Source organism: Setaria italica, chromosome IX, assembly GCF_000263155.2.
Source record: "Setaria italica strain Yugu1 chromosome IX, Setaria_italica_v2.0, whole genome shotgun sequence".
In the NCBI taxonomy this organism is placed as follows: Eukaryota; Viridiplantae; Streptophyta; class Magnoliopsida; order Poales; family Poaceae; genus Setaria; species Setaria italica.
The window spans coordinates 50,572,627-50,589,477 of NC_028458.1; the positions used below are offsets into that span (position 1 = coordinate 50,572,627).

Below are 16,851 nucleotides of genomic sequence, written 5' to 3' on the forward strand. Positions count from 1 at the left end.
GAGATGCTCAGCTAATGACGCGAAGAAAACTTTTATTCTTTCCATTAATCTGATACCTATCTACAAGCACGGAGAGAAAAAATTAGACTCAGCTAACCATACAGATATATAGCTCGACCGACAAACACTGATCGGGAGTCGGGAAAACTTGTTACACTTGCAGACAACCGAGCAACAAATCAAACAACAATGCAGACACATGAAGCACATCGGACGCACTTGTAACTCTGGCGCGCTTCGCACCGTGACAATGACGCGTGACACCGCGGTCACATGACGATCTCGGGCTTGAGGATGCTGGACTTGATCTCCTTGTGCGGGAGCACGACGCCGCCGTTGCTGTAGATCTCGTCGCAGACGTGCACGTCCTCGCCGAGGATGGTCATGTTCTCCACGCGCGCCCACTTGCCGACGGTGGAGTGCCAGCCGATGATGCTGCTCGAGACGCAGGCGTGCTGCTTCACCCGGGCGCCGCGCATCACCGTGCACCGGGACAGCCGCACCCCGGCCTCCACCACGCACCCGGGGCCGACGGCCACGTCAGGCCCGATCAGGCAACCCTCCCCGATGACCGCCGTCTCGTGCACCAGCACGTTGCCCAGGACGTGCGCGCCCGACGCCAGCCTCGCCGGCGCCTTCTTCCGCAGGGAGTCCAGGTACAGGCGCAGGCCCGTGATGTAGTCGCGCGGCTGCCCGATGTCCATCCAGAACCCCGGGAGCACCATGGCGAAGAGCCCGGCGTCCGCCGCGATGCGCGGGAACACCTCCTTCTCGATGGACGTCGGCTTCAGCTCGATGCGGTCGAGGACGGAGGGGTTGAGAAGGTAGATGCCGGCGTTGATCTTGTTGCCCACGAACACCTTGGGCTTCTCCACGAAGCGCTCCACCTTGCCGGTGCCCTCCTCCATGACCACCACGCCGTACTTGGACGGCTCGTCCACCTTGGTCACCATAATCGTGGCCTCGCCGCCGTGGGCCTTGTGGAGCTGGATGAGCTCCGCGAACGGGTACTCGCTGATCACGTCGCTGTTGAGCACGAAGAAAGGGTCGCCGGAGCCGTCGACGAGCTTGTCGCGGGCCAGGGCCAGCGGGCCGGCGGTCCCCAGGGGTTCCGTCTCCTGAGAGCAGGTGATCTTGATGCCAAGCTTGCTCTCGAAGTCCTTGAGAAAGTTGAGCATCACCTGCGATTTCACCAAAAGCAACGCCACCAGTGAGATCCGGGCGTCCGACAGATGCACGAAATGTGCTCGCCATGCCGATCGAAACAGGACTGGTTACCTCAGGCTGGTAATTGATGGCCAGGACGACCTCTGTAACTCCAACTTCCTTCAGAGCTTCGATCTGTGTATCACAGCATTCAGGAAATTCAGTTCAAGAGCAGCCAGATACTGCATCAATTCAGGCCTGAAAGTGATTTTGCTTGTCTTTTGGTTACTTCAGAAGTTCAAATCATATCAAAGCCATCATTGTTCTCTTCAGCAATTATTTGCCTCCAACAACACTAGTACAGGTGGACGACTGTTTCAGTATTTCCACGAGGAATTTAGGGGATGTTTGGATACCCCGTGCTAAACTTTAGCACATGTCACATCGGATACTTATACTAATTAGGAGTATTAAATATAGTCTAATTACAAAACTAATTGCACAGATGGAGTCTAATTCGCGAGACGAATCTATTAAACCTTATTCGTCCATGATTTGACAATGTGGTGCTACAGTAACCATTTGCTAATGATGGATTAATTAGCTTAATAGATTCGTCTCGCGAACTAGACTCCATCTGTACAATTAGTTTTATAATTAGCTCATGTTTAGTCCTCCTAATTAGCATCCGAACATCCGATGTAATCCTACTAAAGTTACTCACATGGATCCACCTAATCAAAGCATGATACGGAGGCTATAAACCAATATCTACAGCTTTTAACAACTCAGGCTGGTCAATCATAGCCATTTGCCACAAATCGACTTCTCTCTTGGCACCAATTCCTAATTAATAACTTAAAGAACTGAAAACAATCAGAGAGACGGCGCGTTCGTGCTGACCTGGTGCAGGATCATGGGCTTGTTGCCGAAATCGACGAGCGGCTTCGGCACGCTGAGCGTCAGCGGCCGCAGGCGGGTGCCGAAGCCTCCGACGAGAATGAGCGCCTTCATGGCTGCGGCAGTCCTCCTCCCAGCTCAGCTCCCCACCCTGTCAAAAAACGCAGCAAACACAGTGAGGCAATAATCCATTAATCCCCCGACCCCGATCGGATCCAGACGCTGCGGTCACGGAGCGTACTGTTCGCGGATAGCAACTGGAGTACCAAGACAACCCCCTCTTCTCTCCCCCCCTGCCCCCTGCCTACGCGGACGCCATGTGTGATGTGCCCCGGCACAGAGCCCACCCAGGTGGCAGTGCCATGGAACCCGCGGAAGCTGCAGGCGTGGTTGGTGTATATATAGAAACCAACGCGGTTGCCTCTGATTCGAAGGCACGCGGATAAGGACGGGCCTGACCTGTGACGTTCTGACGGATGGCTTTATCGGGTAGGTGACGTGACGAGGAAGAGGGCAAATGCAGCTGGAGGCTGGAGCAGATCGGCTGATCGGGGGTGAGCAGCTGCAGAAGTGGAAGGAAATGGACCAAATGGTGGGGGGGCCGCCTCGCACCATAAGCCTAAATGCGTGATCCATCTAGCTCTATCCGTGCGCGATTTGCCGCTGAAAACGCATTTGTCCTTGTCCCTGTGCTTGCAATGCTAGCGGCTGCTTCCCACCGGAAAAAAAAAACCGGATGACAATTATAGATCTCCAGCCTGCACAACAGCTGGCTTTTTCTTTTCCTTTTTTTTTTGGCTTTGTACATCTAGCATCACGGCATCACCTAGCAATATCTTTTTTTGGGGGCGAAATGGGTACAGGCTGGATCCATGATGAGGGGAGAGGAGATGTTGGCATGGCATGGTCACCAGTAGTAGAAAGGAAAAGGAACAGAGCAAAGGGGAGATGAAAGGAAGGAAACGGAAGGAATGAACAGTGTGGCGATTGCTCAGTGCAGATCTGTCCTGGCCTGGCCTGGATGATCTTGTCTGTGGGCTGCCTCCCTGCGAACCATCAAGAAATCTCTAGGCGTCTCCCTACTGACACAATGGCCAATCGACCACCGCTAACACTCACCGCCAAATCAAAGTCGTGACAAGACATGGTTGAATCTCCTAACCGGCGAACAGAGACACCGATGCGGATGCGAAAGAGAACAGAAATCAGAACAGGAAGTAGCAGAGAATTGGCATGCCACTCTGCAAGGCATGGTGTACGCACCTTGAATCCTTGACGCGACGGCCGCCGTCCGAGACGAGGAGGAGGGAGAAGAGGCGTTTCGTCAACGGCGCCGAGGAGGGCTCAGCGGGAGCTGCAACGAGGAGGAAGAAGAAGCCGCCAGGAAGAGGAGAGGAAAAAGCGTCGGCTGCGACTCAAAGACGCGGCTGCCAAGTGCCAACGACGCCGCCTCTTATACCGGTTCTCCTCCCTCCCCTCTTCAGCAGCAGCCGGCAGGTTCATGCGGTTGACGTAGTTTAATGTACTGGCTTCCGCGCCAATTCATCATCGAACTTTCGTCTCCCTCTCTTTTTGTATTTTTCAGCAACGATTTGCTGTCCCGAGCAGCCGAGCTCTTCCCACGCCACCTACCACAAGGTTAAACAACGGGCGCCCAACTGCTTGTGCACAGGCGTCCAGCGGGAGGATGACGTGCGGGCCATATGCTGCTGCCTCCGGCGGGCTCTGCGCTGGACTCGTGTTTTTTTTTGGGGGGGGTTACTAACGGCGGCGACCTCCAAAGTTAGTAGGTGGGCGCGCGGACACGATGACCGATCGGGTCCCGCCCGGCCCGTCCTTCGCTCGCTGCCGTCTTTCTCGGCGGCACGCCACGCCACCTCGTCAAGGCAAGGCACGAGCCTACTACCTGGTACACGCATCGCTCTTGCTCGTCTTCGCGACTTGGCGCGCTGACATTGTTATCGTTAGTAGTGGTACATCAAAAGCACGAACTGGTCATTGGTAGCCAACAGCCGGACCAAATGGCTGACGCTGACACGATTTCCTAGGTCAATGAACAGCGGGGTACCGTCCGATGTAGGAACCCTGACCTCCTTTTCTAATGCGTCCTTGGGGTGTTTGGCAGCACTCCACTTCAGAAAAAACAGTTTCACTTTACCAACTTCACAAAATTGCTTGCCAAACACGTTCAGCTTCGTAAACTCCAGCTCCAGAAAAAATGTGGAGCTAGAGGTCAGATCCACGTTTTTCCTAGAATACCACAGGGGTGCTCCAAAAACATCAATTTCAAACTTCCTCGTGAAGTTGGGGGTTATTTATCCACCTTTACCACTCGTTACACAATATACCGGTTCGTTTCTATTTTCCTGAGACTCCGACCTTGGCCAGTTCAAGGCTATGGCAGCCGGCCGTTTGACCGGCGGGTACTCGCCGGTAGCGAGGATTCCGACGACGGGGCTAGCACCTACACGTCCAGAACTACGAGGCGCATCTATAACCCTACCTGACCCTGCCGGAATACGACTGGAGTGGGCTGGTGGCGTGCGGTGGTGAACGGGATAGGTGGCGGCAGCTGCTCTAGCGGCTACGCCGGCGGTCGAGGCGGGAAGACGGTCGCGCGGGCACCGGTTGGTCCTAAGGTGCTCACCTGTGTTCTTTGCTTGGGTGGAGAGGGTCGAAGTTGGGCTAGCGACGGTGAGGTGCAGGTAGCGGCAGTAGGATCACGGGCGGTCACAGAAATCAAGATTCCCAGCGGTGGGTGGGCGGAGCATGATGGGAAGTGGCAGAGGCTGGAGCTGTGAGGGTGGAGGACCTTCGGGTGCGAGCGATTGGAGGGAGATGGCCGGGGTGCGAAGGAATCAGCCGGCGGCCTGGCTCTGTTTGTGGATTAAAATGGGGAAGCAGAAAGAAGAAGAACATGGGAGGTTGGGGGACACCAGTTTAAGGGCCTGGGTGCTGGGGGAAGCCGGGACACCGACAGTCGCGGAACGAATCGGTGTGGTCCGCTTCACGTCGACATCGGCGCGGCACCAACCAATAGAGGCCGGCCGCTGCTGCCGCTTCTTCTTGGTTGCCGCAGCAGCAGGCGCCGTTGTCGTTGCGCCGCTGAGGATCTTGGAGAGGAGCAGCCTGAGCACGCCACGACCCTTCTTGCGCCTCGCCACCGGTCGTCTCAACAACCGCTGGTGCTGCGAGCCCTCGACCAGCACGTCGAGCAGGCGCTGGTGCCGCCACCGCACGCGGCCGCGTCGAATGGTGGTCGTTGTTGAAGAGAAGGGGAGAGAAGAGAAGGGAGAGGAAGATAGGAGGGGAAAAGAGAAGAGACTAAGATGTGGGTCCATTCATAAAAGGGTAAAATAAACTATTCACAATAAGTCCTCATATTTCTGAGCTGGAGCAATGCAATCAACTAAACACATACAACAACTCCATATTTTTCTGAAGTTAATGGAGTGGAGCTGCAATTTTATGAAGTCGGTGGAGTGGAGCTATTTTTTATAGAGTGGAGTGTTATCAAACACCCCCTTAATCACGTTTGACTCGGGGGGTTGATGCCTTCTTCAACTTGTACCGCATTGGAAGCGATCTCGCACGTGAGCCGGATAACCGAGCCGATTTGTTAAACACATGGCTCGCATTGCTGTGAACACTGCTGTACATCTTTATTAATAGTTTAATGTTACTTACCATTGTATCCGGATCCTTGAGCTTTGAGTGGGAAAACAGAATGATTGGCCACATAATCACACAAGCATGATCTGTGGATCCCTTTGAGTGGTAGACAAAAAGAAGAACATGAAAGATACACTCCAAATGTTGTATAGTGTCAAAGTTTGTTGTCTTAAAGGTGGAAGTGGTGCTCGAGCGGGAGAGGAGGGGTGCTGATTGCAGCAGCTCGAGCTAGGGTAGAGCGAGGCAAACAATAACTATCGGTAGTAAGAGTTAGGGAGGTCGTGTGAGAAGGTTTACCCTAAAATGACTTTATCAGTGAAGGTAAAGCCAGTGAAATAAAAAATAGATTCATCCGACTTCTATTTTATTTTTGCCTTGATTTATAAGATGGTCTTCATGTAGCAGTCCCTCAATTTGCGTAAAACACGAGAAGTCAAAGCCATAATTGTGGGAAGAAGAGTTCACCGCGTTCTGATAATGACAATATCAGTGGATTTTTGGAACACATCGTCAAACAAATGCAACAAGAGAAAACAAATTTTTTCATCCATTTGTTGCAATTTTATGTAGTCGGATCATAAGATTCAGGAACTCACCACCAGCCACCAGCTGTCCCTAGATTTAACCAGGACTATAGAATGGCAAGTCTGAAACGCTGATTTGGACTAGATCTTGATGTGCTCGGCCTGCGTAAGTGCATACTGTTACTAATCAGTAGAGCACACTGTTAAACAACGACTTCTGAACCGCAAGATGCAATGCAATCGCCAAGTCCGACTTTTTTTTTTTAACTTTTTTCGAAAGATTCTCATAAATACGCCTTTGGCGGAACCAATTCCAAAAATGGACACATCTCGGCGCCAGCCATCCTGGTGCTAAGGTCCATGCGCAGCTGATGACGCGGATGCCGACGTGGCGGGGGCTTGGCCTTGACGCTGTGGATCTTGGCGCCAAGCTTGGCGCCGTAGGCCTTGACGCCGAGCAATTTACCCCATGCCTCTTGACGTTTCGAACGAAACAAGTACAATTATTTCGAGGAGTGTGCAATAAACTAGGCTCTAGTTCAACTGGTTAGGACGTGGGCTTCTTATCCAAAGACCTGAGTTCAAACCCCCACCACGCCAAGCCCCCGCCACGTCGGCATCCGCATCAGCAGCTGCGCATGGACCTTGGTTCCGTCAGGGACGTATTTGTGAGAATCTTTCGAAAAAGAGCTTAAAAAACAAAAAAGACGGTCGAAGTTAGACGCTTGATGTCGATCCGACGGTACGGACTTGATGCGGATCCGATGCAGGACTACTGACTGGCGACGATCGATAGCTTCGCCGATAGATCCGATGCTTGCGTCCTCTTAACCCTGCAGCATTTATAGTGGATCACATGGCTTAACAGGCCCTACGAGCTAGCACTGCGAAATCTGTGATGCAGTCGAAGGGAATTGGGAGACCGTCCGCTGGTTTGCTGATTTCACAGAACCGGTGGTAACCACTGTTTCGTTCCATTTTCACGCGGAATGTTGTAAAGGTGTCCTTGTACTGTGACTTTGGGGGGACTAGTTTATTACTTCCGATACGCTAGTGTCACTAGTTTTTTTGAACGAACAAAGACCTGCATCACTCGTTAATCGTAGGTCATTTTACTCCCGGCGATTTGTCAGCGGTTAAAAGTCCTTCAATTGTCGGTGGACGGGGGGAAGCTGTCGCTTGATGCCTGATGGGGGCAATGTGTCTATGCAATGGATCTGTCAAACTGTACACTCCTGTTTAGGCAGGTGACAACTTGACCTGTAACGGTCTCCTGTACAGTACTCATTTTTTATCCAAGCAACACTTATCAGGAATTCTTTTTCTTTGCAGCAAAGGAAGTAGGCGCTGGAGAGGCGTACGGGATTTCACTTCAGCTAAAGTTTAGTGCAGGTTATATAGGATATTGATGCTAATTAGGAGTACTAAACATAAGCTAATGACAAAAATAATTGCATAAATGAGACTAATTCATGAGATGAATCCATTAAATCTAATTAATCCATGATTAGCACATGTGATGCTACAGTAAACTTGTGCTAATCATGGATTAATTAGGCTTAATAAATTCATCTCGTGAATTAACCCTCATTTATGCAATTATTTTTATCATTAGTCTATGTTTAATACTACTAATTAGCATCCAAACATCTGATGTAACCCCGGCTAAAATTTAGCCAAGGATCCAAACACCCCCTTAATTCTTTAGTTGTTTACTGATTGTTTGCACAGTCCACCCATAAATTACAAGAGGACCATGCAAGAAAAATAAACCGCAAGCTGTTACATGGCCTACTCCTTTTTGACAGTGTAGTTGATCCTATGAGTTTCTCCTTCGATTGTCTCCCACCATCACCTTGCGAGAGTTTAGAATGAGGAAGCATATTCATTCACCATTGGAACTCTCTCACTCTACCTCTACCTAGAGCAGTGTAGTTTTTGCAAAGGAGCAGATGCTCACTACGGAAGCACTGCTTTTCTTATATAATGGAGGGTCCCAATGCCATCAGACTGTTGGATTAATGTGTGGATCTAGAGGGCCAAACCACTGGCAATCGGATCACCTGTCACCATAGCTGATTGCTGTTGGCACGGCCTGGGCAGCTATAAGTTCGTAATAAACAACACCTGCCTGGGTTTCGGCTGAACGAGCGGATGCTGTTTCGGGCCTGTGGTCTCCGGACCCCAATCCTTGAAAGCCGGGCACAACCTTCAGAAAGATCACCAACCCGGACGTTGGAAGGTCGATAAGCGATGATGCAGGAAGCGAAGAGTCCTCTATGTTCACACGTTAAGAGGCTGTTTGGAACACAGGAATGAAAAAGAGAGGAATGGAAAAAAACACAGGAATTGAATGGAGCGAAAAGTAGAAAACTATAGGATTCAGGAATGGAAAACTTGGGCTGCTTGGATCGCAGGAAAAGAAATTTGATCTTCACATGCCCAATTAAACAAAATAACCACAATGCCCACTTAATTGAGTTGCTTTGTACTAAGTTTCCAAGCTAATTACTAAAAACATTCGAGTGTCACACTCAGTTTTTAGGTCTGCTAGCCTTTTGTAATTAAAAAAAATCTGGATGCCTATATCATAATCAGTACAACTGCCATTTATCAAGTGCCTAGCTCACTAACGATCTGTGAGAGCACACAGCAACATATTAGAAGAAAAGACTGAGACAGCACACAGCAGAGGAAGAGACTGAAAAAGATTTCCCTTGGCTTCCGGTGGATGCTTTTTTTCCTTTGAAACGTGCATGGGTTCCCTTTCCTTTGGAATAGAATTCTACGTTCCTTTGTTCCAAACACAGCCACACAATTCCTTTCCAAAGGAATGAAAAACTCCAAAATTCCTTTGAAAAACCTTTGATCCAAACAAGCCCTAATTAGGAACGTGCTCTGCCGTGCATCAGCCACCCCCGGGTCCGGTGGCGATGGGACAACGCGCGGTTTCAGACGGCAACGACTGTCACCGCCGGCTCTCCGTGTGCAGTGGTACCCTGCACACGAATGGCAGAACCACACGAATGGCAGAACCACTGAATCTTTCCCGTTTGCGGACTCTGGAGGCTCCTTCCGTGTGGCCTTGTGCCCTCCCTCCGTCCCTCGTGTGTGTACATTTCCCGTGGAAGCATTGCCAGTTTGCCACACGGTCCACACTGCATTTCTGCATCTGGCAACAGTTATGTTATCCGCTTGAAGAGTATGGTCAGGTCAAACAAATCCAGCCGTTCCAGAAGGGCACTCTGGCTGCTCTTTCCAGGACAAAAGAGAAAGGAGGACCGCATCATTCGACGGTTGGTACTCACCATGTCTCCATAATCCAGAGTCATTCTGTCGGAAGAAAGTGTTCAAGCATCACAAATGGGATTATGATTGAGATCACCTTTTCTTTTCCCCCTTCGCTTGCCACAACTGTCAATAGAACAGCGCAGTCTCCCACTTTGCTAGACGTCTGGCCCAAGTTCATCTCTATCGATGGACGGCAAATTGTACCTGTCCATACCGGCCCAATAACTCCCGAAAATCGTGAGGCTAGGCCCAGTTTCTCGGGCCTCACTCAGATCGACACTTCCAGCCCAATATAACAAGCACGGCATGCTGCCGCTGAACACCAGCGATGAGACCAGTTGTAACCCGTGGACCACCCAATTATTCTGCGATCTCAAGGGGAGATTACGCGACTGGCTCACTGCCTCACGCACACCTCCACGACCACCAACGTCGATTCCCGGTAACCGGCCGGTCGCCATTTTCCATCACGAGGTTCTCCCGTTCCCGGCAGAAAAGGCGGGCATGCCCCGTCGTAACTTCCTTCGTCCAAAGCCTTCGACGCCTTTCCAAAAGCAGGGGAACTTTGGTCTTGGATTCCGATTCTCTCGCTGCGCAAGGGACAGCCACATCCGTGGCCGCTCCGGCGACATGTACCGGCCGCGATGTCAACCATGCGTTCCACTTCCACCGCGATACGATACCGGCACGGCATCTTCATCTGTCCATCTGCTGCGACGCGTCGCGGTCGAGCAAGCAGCTCAAGCGATGAGTAAGCGGGAAGCGCGCGCATCTGATGAGCTGGGGTGCAACGGGCAACGGCTGGGGTGTGCCGGCACGTAAGCTCACCGTTCGTTCGGCGGCATCTGCGTCAGTGCGTGCGTTGGGTGGGCAAGGGCTACAGGCCAAAGCCCAAAAAGGCAAGCTGGGGCCTGGGGTTCATTCCAATTTTCCAAGCTTCCATAGTGAGGTGGCCTTGTTCCCCGGAGGCGGCACGCAAGAGCTCGTGTTTCACGGGGAACGTGCTCCGAAACTCCAGCCGGAGAAGCAATGTGGCGCAGAGACAGTACGAAAAACCATTCTGCCGAACGCATCCCTGATTCCAGTACGTTGTTTCTAAAAGCTGAACTCGTAACTTCCAGTGCGTCTTCAGTGACGTGTGAAGCTCCTACAGCTTCGTTGTAAAGCAGCGGCGGACAGTACGAAATTTCTAATGCCAAAAGCTTACATGACTCATTAGGAAAAGGGCGTCAACTAAAACTAGGGCCATTAACATTCCTACTAGAGTCTGCCGATGAACCTCCGGCGAGCCAGGTGTGCGAGCGTGACGGCTACCTTCCACCAGCGCTCCTCCCCCCACGGACGGAAAGCATCAGCGTCCCCGAAAAGGAGGGACGGAACCGAAAAAGGCCCCGACCCAAGCCCCCTGACGTGGCCCGAGATGATTATTGCCGTCGCGATCAAAACAAGCAGGCAGAATCTCCGACGCGATCGCAAAGACGCAAATGCCGCGACGGGAACCAACAGGTGTCAGCGGCGCGAAAAAAACCCTCCAGAGATAGGGGGGAAAAACGTGATCCCCTTTCCTAATTTCCTGCCCTCGCTCTCGTCGCGTCGTGATCACTGATCAGTGATCAGGTCGTAGCGGGGTTGTTTGTTGGACGCGCGCCTCGTGTCCGCCATGATTAGGCAGCCGCGGCGGCAGCGGGGTTGTTTGTTGGTTGACTAGCTGCACGGCACGGCTCTCACCCACCAGCACAGCCGCACAGGGAAAGGCCGGGCTTTTCCAGCGACCAACAGGAGGAGACACCAAGAACACAACAACAGTGCATTAGATTTCGCTACTCAGCGTGTGGGCGTTTTGCGTGTATTGCACGTTCAGTGTTTGCTCTGGGTGTTCAACTGGGAGCTGGATCATTAAAAAACTTGAGCTTTTTCGGAAACGGCACGAAGAAAACATCCGTCTGCGGAGTATTGTATTCGGGGATTGGGGCAGCTGACGCAGCATCGCCGAACGCGTCAAATCGTTTCTGGACAATCATGGTGGGTCAAATTAAAACATGAAACACGTAACCGGAGGAGGACAACGCGATCTAGTCAGAGAAGGTGGGAAGGATTCGGTTTAGTGAAAGGAGCACTGGATTATATTACAGTTGACTTCTCAGACGCTTGATAAAGTTTCTTTCTTCAAACATCGGAAAAAGGCATGAGCTTCTCTTTTCTTGGGTTTAGGATCTAAAGAAAAAATTCTAAAGAAATAAGTAATCCTACCGTAATCTGCAATTCTGCTAAGGATCAAAGAGTCCATGTTCGATATTTGCTTTGACATTCCGTTCGATGGTTGCTTTGTCGAGGCGAATGTGAATTGGGGACGGCCGAGAATTTAGCCAAGAACGGCTAGTACGGTGGATCCGCCCGGTCACGACCTCCGGCGGCGCCTGAGATTGACGACGACGACGCTGACGTTGTCCGCGGTCTGCCGCGCCAGCGCCAGCTTGGTCAGCAGGATGGCCGCCTCGGCGCACGCCTTGTCCTCGCCGCCCTCACCGTCGCTGTCGGACGCCGCGCCGTCGCTGGGCCCGGCCTCCTCGTCGCCGCTGCTGCTGCCGCTGCTCTGCCTGGGGCTCAGGTTGGAGGTCGGGCTCGACCGCTCCCCGCGGCGCACCGCGCCGTTCCGGAGGCAGGCGCGCACGACCTTGCACGCCACCTCGTTGCTCACCACGTCCCACAGGCCGTCGCTGGCCAGGATCAGGAACTCGTCCTCGCCGTCCTTCCTCTCCACCACCCTCACCTCCGGGTCGGAGATCACGAACGGCTTCAGGTAGCTGTCGCCAATGGCTCGCGACATGGCCAGCATGCCGAAGACGCGGGCGCCGTCCCAGAAGATGACGCGCCCTCCCGCCGCGTGGATCCGTTCGAGCTCGTCGGGACGGTCGGGCTGAAGCGAATAACACGGATTTGTTTAGAACAACGCGTGCATCAATAGTCTGTTCATCTGTGCTCTGTTTGCTAGACTTGACAAGAAACTAGAAACAGAGCGTTTTTTTTTCCTCTGTCTGCAGTAAGTACCTTGTGGTCGGCTGAGAGCGGGATGGCGGCGCCTCCGCTGCAGAGGACGGCGCGGGAGTCGCCGCAGTTGGCGACGACGAGGTGGCGCGGCCCTACCACGGCGACGACGGCCGTGGAGCCCACGTGGTCGCACTTGGGCATCTGCATCTCGCACCGGCAGGTGGGCGCCGGGCCGGTAGTGTCCCTTGAGCCGACGGCCTCGGCGTCCATCCGCGCGTAGCTCTTCTCCATGACGTCCCTCCACCGCGCCGCCTCGTCCGACGCCGACGAGCCCGCCGCAGCGGCGGCCGCCTCCTCGGCCACGATCTCGTGCATCCGCACCCCGCACGACGTCGCCACCTGCATGCACATGCAGCCAATCGGTGAGCACTCGGCGAGCCGAAACCAGATCCGAACAAGCGCCGCCTGTCCGAAGCAAGAGCGCGGCAGCGGGCAGGGCACTCACATGCGAGCAGCCGTGGCCGTCGAACACCCCGAAGAAGTGGTGGCCGTGGATGAACCCCGGGCGGGCGGTGACCGCGTCCTCCATGTCCCTCCGCCGCCCGCACACCGACGTCACGCCGTACCTCGGCGCCGGGTCCCTCACCGCGTCCTCCTCCTCCTCCCCGTCGTCACCCTCCAGCCTCCGCCTCTTCGCGGCCTGCTCCTCCGCCACCACCCTGAGCCGCCGTATCTCCATCCTCCGCCGCCGCGCCGCGCGGCTGCCGGCGTCGCCCACGCCCTCCCCCTTCCTGTCCGACGACGACGACCCCGCCGCCACCTCGCAGCAGATCTCCTCCATGAAACAACGATCCAAATCCCACGATAATCTCCTCAAATCAAGCACGCGTTGAGCAAACAAGCAAGCGGAAGGGGGAAATGCTGCTGCTGCTGCTCCTGCCTTCTCTCGTTTTCCTTGCGCTAGTGCTTGTTGATTGAGAGCGAGAGGGGTTGGGGTTCCAAGTGGTGCCCCGGCGATATAAAAAGCGGGGAGGCCACGCGCCACGCGGCCGCGGGGGCCGGGCCCCGGTACAGTTGTGCGGGGGGGCGCCGAAGCCGTCGGATACGCCCCACGTGACGCGCGCCCGTGGCCGGTACGTGCCCCGTGGACGCGTGTCGCCTCCGGGGCGCGTCCACCAGGCGGGCGGGAGCTGGGGCGCGCGGACGCGTGCCACGAGGAAGCGGGGCCGGCCGGCCGGGGCGGCCGCGGTGTTTGGTGTTCGGCGCGGGAGGACACGTTGGTTGTGTGGGTATGGGGGCTAGTACGATGCGGGGCGGGGCCCGGTCTACGTGGTTAACGCATCCGTCCGGCCGTGGAGGGGATAAGCGTGAGGTCGGCAGGGGAGGACACGTGGAGGCGGAGCGGCGAGGGGTGGTGTACGGGCTACAGCTCTCGCGTTTGCCTCTCGTTGTCGTCCTGCTGGCTGATGCCCGGACCCGTGCGGCTGTTTATTTGGCATGTACAGTACGTGGTGGATCTGCCGTCTGCGCTGTACTGTACTGTAGTAGCCTGTATACGTTGGATTTGTTTTTATTAACATTGTTTTAAATTTCGACAGCATGATATTTTGCTTTTGCATCCCTGTAGCTTGTAAACCTGCTCCTCCGTGGCCGTACCGCTGTCATTTTTTTTGACCTTCAGAATAATTTTTTGGTTGCGGTGATTTTGGATTGTACAAGTCTGAAACCGAGTGGAATTAATAGATAGAAATAGTAAATTTGAATTGAGACATATCAAGGGGGCATTGATGCTCATTATTGACACACTTTTAGTACCGTGTAACTCGTGTTTTTAGGCATATTTTTATACTAACCCGCCACTTGGCACCTGAAATAACCCCATATTCATATATGTGTTGTGTTTTTGATCATATTGTAAAATCACAGGAAATACGATGTAAATGAAGGGTCTTTTTATAAGTTGGAATTGAGCTCTGACTTTGGATATTGGAAAGCCCAAACACGAACATTGAATTGCAGGCCCGCAGGAGGAGCTGAAAATTGCACGGACCATATCTTCCTCATGCGAACTCCGATTGGGACGAATTTACAGGGAAAATTGCATAGCTCGACGAGATCTGCAACTTTCGTATGAAGCGCTCGGGCATTGGAGGCCAAAACAGGGTAGGCCGATCCGCCTACATGGGTCCAGGCCGATCGGCCTAGCCCGTTTTTGGCCTTGTTGTGCCCTTTCACCAGGAGGTTACCCACGATGTTCCTAGGGTTATTTTACAGATACCTAGCCTCGAAGGTACCCTAACCGACACCTCCAACTATAAATACCCAAGACATTCAACAAGGAGGGGGATCCCGATGAGTTTAGACCTAACCGCCGCCGCCACAAGAGAAGAAATATGGATTTAGATTTGATCAGGAGCTTCGTCGTCGAAGAGACCTCCAGAGGAGCTTCAATATAGTGTATGTGAGCGCAGTATGCAGTGGGGAAAAGGCCAAACGAGCATGTAACCGCTGTGATAGCTGTAATAGCTAGTGAGGGAAGCACACATCTGTTTAGTAGATGCATATTCTTGTGAACCTAGATCCTAGGGAGGGAATGCTTATATCTATCTCTATCTCCTATCTTGTGTTAAGCTTTGCTATATTGTCTCAATCTCTGTTATTAGTTTAGTTTGTCTCTCTGCACAATACATATACTCAGTTTCGTTAGCAAGATTGGTATAAAGTGAGAGCAAGTAATCCACTTGTTCCACGGATTGATAAACCTTGAGGGAATACTCTAAGGGAAAAGCTACAAGTGATCCGTGCGCTTCCGGTTCACGAATTGACGTGCTAACTGCCGTCAACAATTACTTGAATGCGACTGCAGGTACTTGCGAAGAAATGATTAAGAGAGCTGTATTTGCAAGGGAAAGGCGGAACGCTTCCCTACCAATGTATTTTGACATCCCATAGCTTCGGCAGATTGCTTAGCGCCGTTCATCTTCAACACAAGGGCGCTCGATCAATGAGCTATCACGCACTCTTTAAAGGGTGGCTGCTTCTAGGCAAAACTCCTGGCTTTCTTTGCACCCCCACCTATAGGTAAACAATTTGTGTGGGATAAGGTAATTATGATACTTTGACCAACTTTTAATTTGTTGTGAGCCCAAACAATAGATTCAATAAGTTCTTGCTAATAACCACGGCCGCTGAATAATTCACAAGTCTCGGTATCTTATTGGTGAAACTGAATACTTGAAATTCAACGGAACCCCTATTTTCTTATTTTTCTTCTTTAACCATAATAAAAAAATTCTACCTCCTTTCTTTTTCATGTATTTTTCTGATCAAGAAAAATAAAAAATTATGTCATGAGATATTTTCTTGTAAGCGGTAAACTCATATCCTTGTTCTTATTCTTTTTTCCATGGAAATGGATTATTCCATAAATTCCTCAAAACGAGGCTCATCAAAATGCAAAATCTAATACTACTATAGGACTACTAATAAAATAAAGACTACAAATAAAATAAGAAGAAAATTTTGAACGATTAAATTACTTCTCCCGAATATCCAACTGACTGATTAATTTCTTATAAAGTACTCTATTTGTCTTTGCCAAATAAGCCAGCAAATGTTGACATTTTCCCTAAAGTCTTCGTAGATCTCTTTCCGATGAAAAATCTTTTTTTTCAATTGTACGAAATGAATTTCTAGATCCTTTGATTTCTTACCATCAAGTTAGAAAAAAGCCTCGATTTCTGCCTCCCTCCTTCCTTTTTTAGAGTATTCAAAATCATACTATAACGCTTGATATTCATTCTTTTTTTTCTAATCTGAATTAGAAATTTCATTTCTATCTTCTTCGCGATATTGAGAGGATAAACACCAACTAATCAAGAGACAATCCACAAAGCAATTGATCACGATCAAATTTGTAAGTCCACTTGGATATTGAGCATTAACGCATAAGAATAGAATCTTTTTAGTTAGGAATTTGACCTAAACAAAAGAAATACAAAGGATCTTTGGCAAGAGTATCTGATCATGTATGTATTCCAATACGGAAGGAGGATTTTCAATGCGGGATATAAAAAAATATCTCTCTGTAGCACCCGTGCCAAGCGCTCTATGGTTTGGGGCTTTAGCACGTTTATTGATAGAAATCAATCGTTTATTCCCAGATGTTTTGTCATTCCTATGCGGGAGGTAGAATTCTTCGTGACATGACGAAAATTTTCCCGTTTTGAATTCTTTTTTAGTATATGAAGAAAAAGAAAGAAAAGATGGATAAGATTTTTGTAAAGGTTTCATTTATTCCTAATCCATATCTAGTAGACCCTGTCGTTGT

The 16,851-nt window shown here is 51.4% G+C and overlaps 2 protein-coding genes across 3 annotated transcripts; both read right to left on the minus strand.

The window, feature by feature from the left end:
• Positions 1-12: 12 nt before the first annotated feature.
• LOC101765546 (probable mannose-1-phosphate guanylyltransferase 1) lies at positions 13-3,665 on the minus strand. 2 transcript variants are annotated; one of them, XM_004984866.3, is made up of 4 exons: positions 3,310-3,665; positions 2,050-2,197; positions 1,279-1,341; positions 13-1,181 (listed from the first exon to the last, which is right to left on the minus strand). In XM_004984866.3, the coding sequence occupies exons 2-4, from the start codon at positions 2,158-2,160 to the stop codon at positions 270-272; spliced, it is 1,086 nt and encodes a 361-aa protein (XP_004984923.1). In that variant the 5' UTR covers positions 2,161-2,197; positions 3,310-3,665; the 3' UTR covers positions 13-269. The 2 variants fall into 2 exon arrangements, with proteins under 2 accessions (XP_004984923.1, XP_004984924.1); XM_004984867.3 differs by lacking the exon at positions 3,310-3,665 and adding an exon at positions 2,288-2,438.
• Positions 3,666-11,606: 7,941 nt separating this feature from the next.
• LOC101766228 (probable protein phosphatase 2C 30) lies at positions 11,607-13,522 on the minus strand. The gene is made up of 3 exons (XM_004984868.3): positions 13,027-13,522; positions 12,582-12,920; positions 11,607-12,450 (listed from the first exon to the last, which is right to left on the minus strand). The coding sequence occupies exons 1-3, from the start codon at positions 13,360-13,362 to the stop codon at positions 11,932-11,934; spliced, it is 1,194 nt and encodes a 397-aa protein (XP_004984925.1). The 5' UTR covers positions 13,363-13,522; the 3' UTR covers positions 11,607-11,931.
• Positions 13,523-16,851: the final 3,329 nt, after the last annotated feature.

Bases quoted from the DNA above. Each gene is read 5' to 3' on its own strand.
- LOC101765546 (XM_004984866.3), bottom strand. From the start codon at position 2,160: ATGAAGGCGCTCATTCTCGTCGGAGGCTTCGGCACCCGCCTGCGGCCG. The intron at 1,342-2,049 runs GTCAGCACGAAC...TGTGATACACAG, and splicing joins AGCCCATGATCCTGCACCAG to ATCGAAGCTCTGAAGGAAGT. The intron at 1,182-1,278 runs GTAACCAGTCCT...GTGAAATCGCAG, and splicing joins CCATCAATTACCAGCCTGAG to GTGATGCTCAACTTTCTCAA.
- LOC101766228 (XM_004984868.3), bottom strand. From the start codon at position 13,362: ATGGAGGAGATCTGCTGCGAGGTGGCGGCGGGGTCGTCGTCGTCGGAC. The intron at 12,921-13,026 runs GTGAGTGCCCTG...ATGTGCATGCAG, and splicing joins ACGGCCACGGCTGCTCGCAT to GTGGCGACGTCGTGCGGGGT. The intron at 12,451-12,581 runs GTACTTACTGCA...TATTCGCTTCAG, and splicing joins CGCTCTCAGCCGACCACAAG to CCCGACCGTCCCGACGAGCT.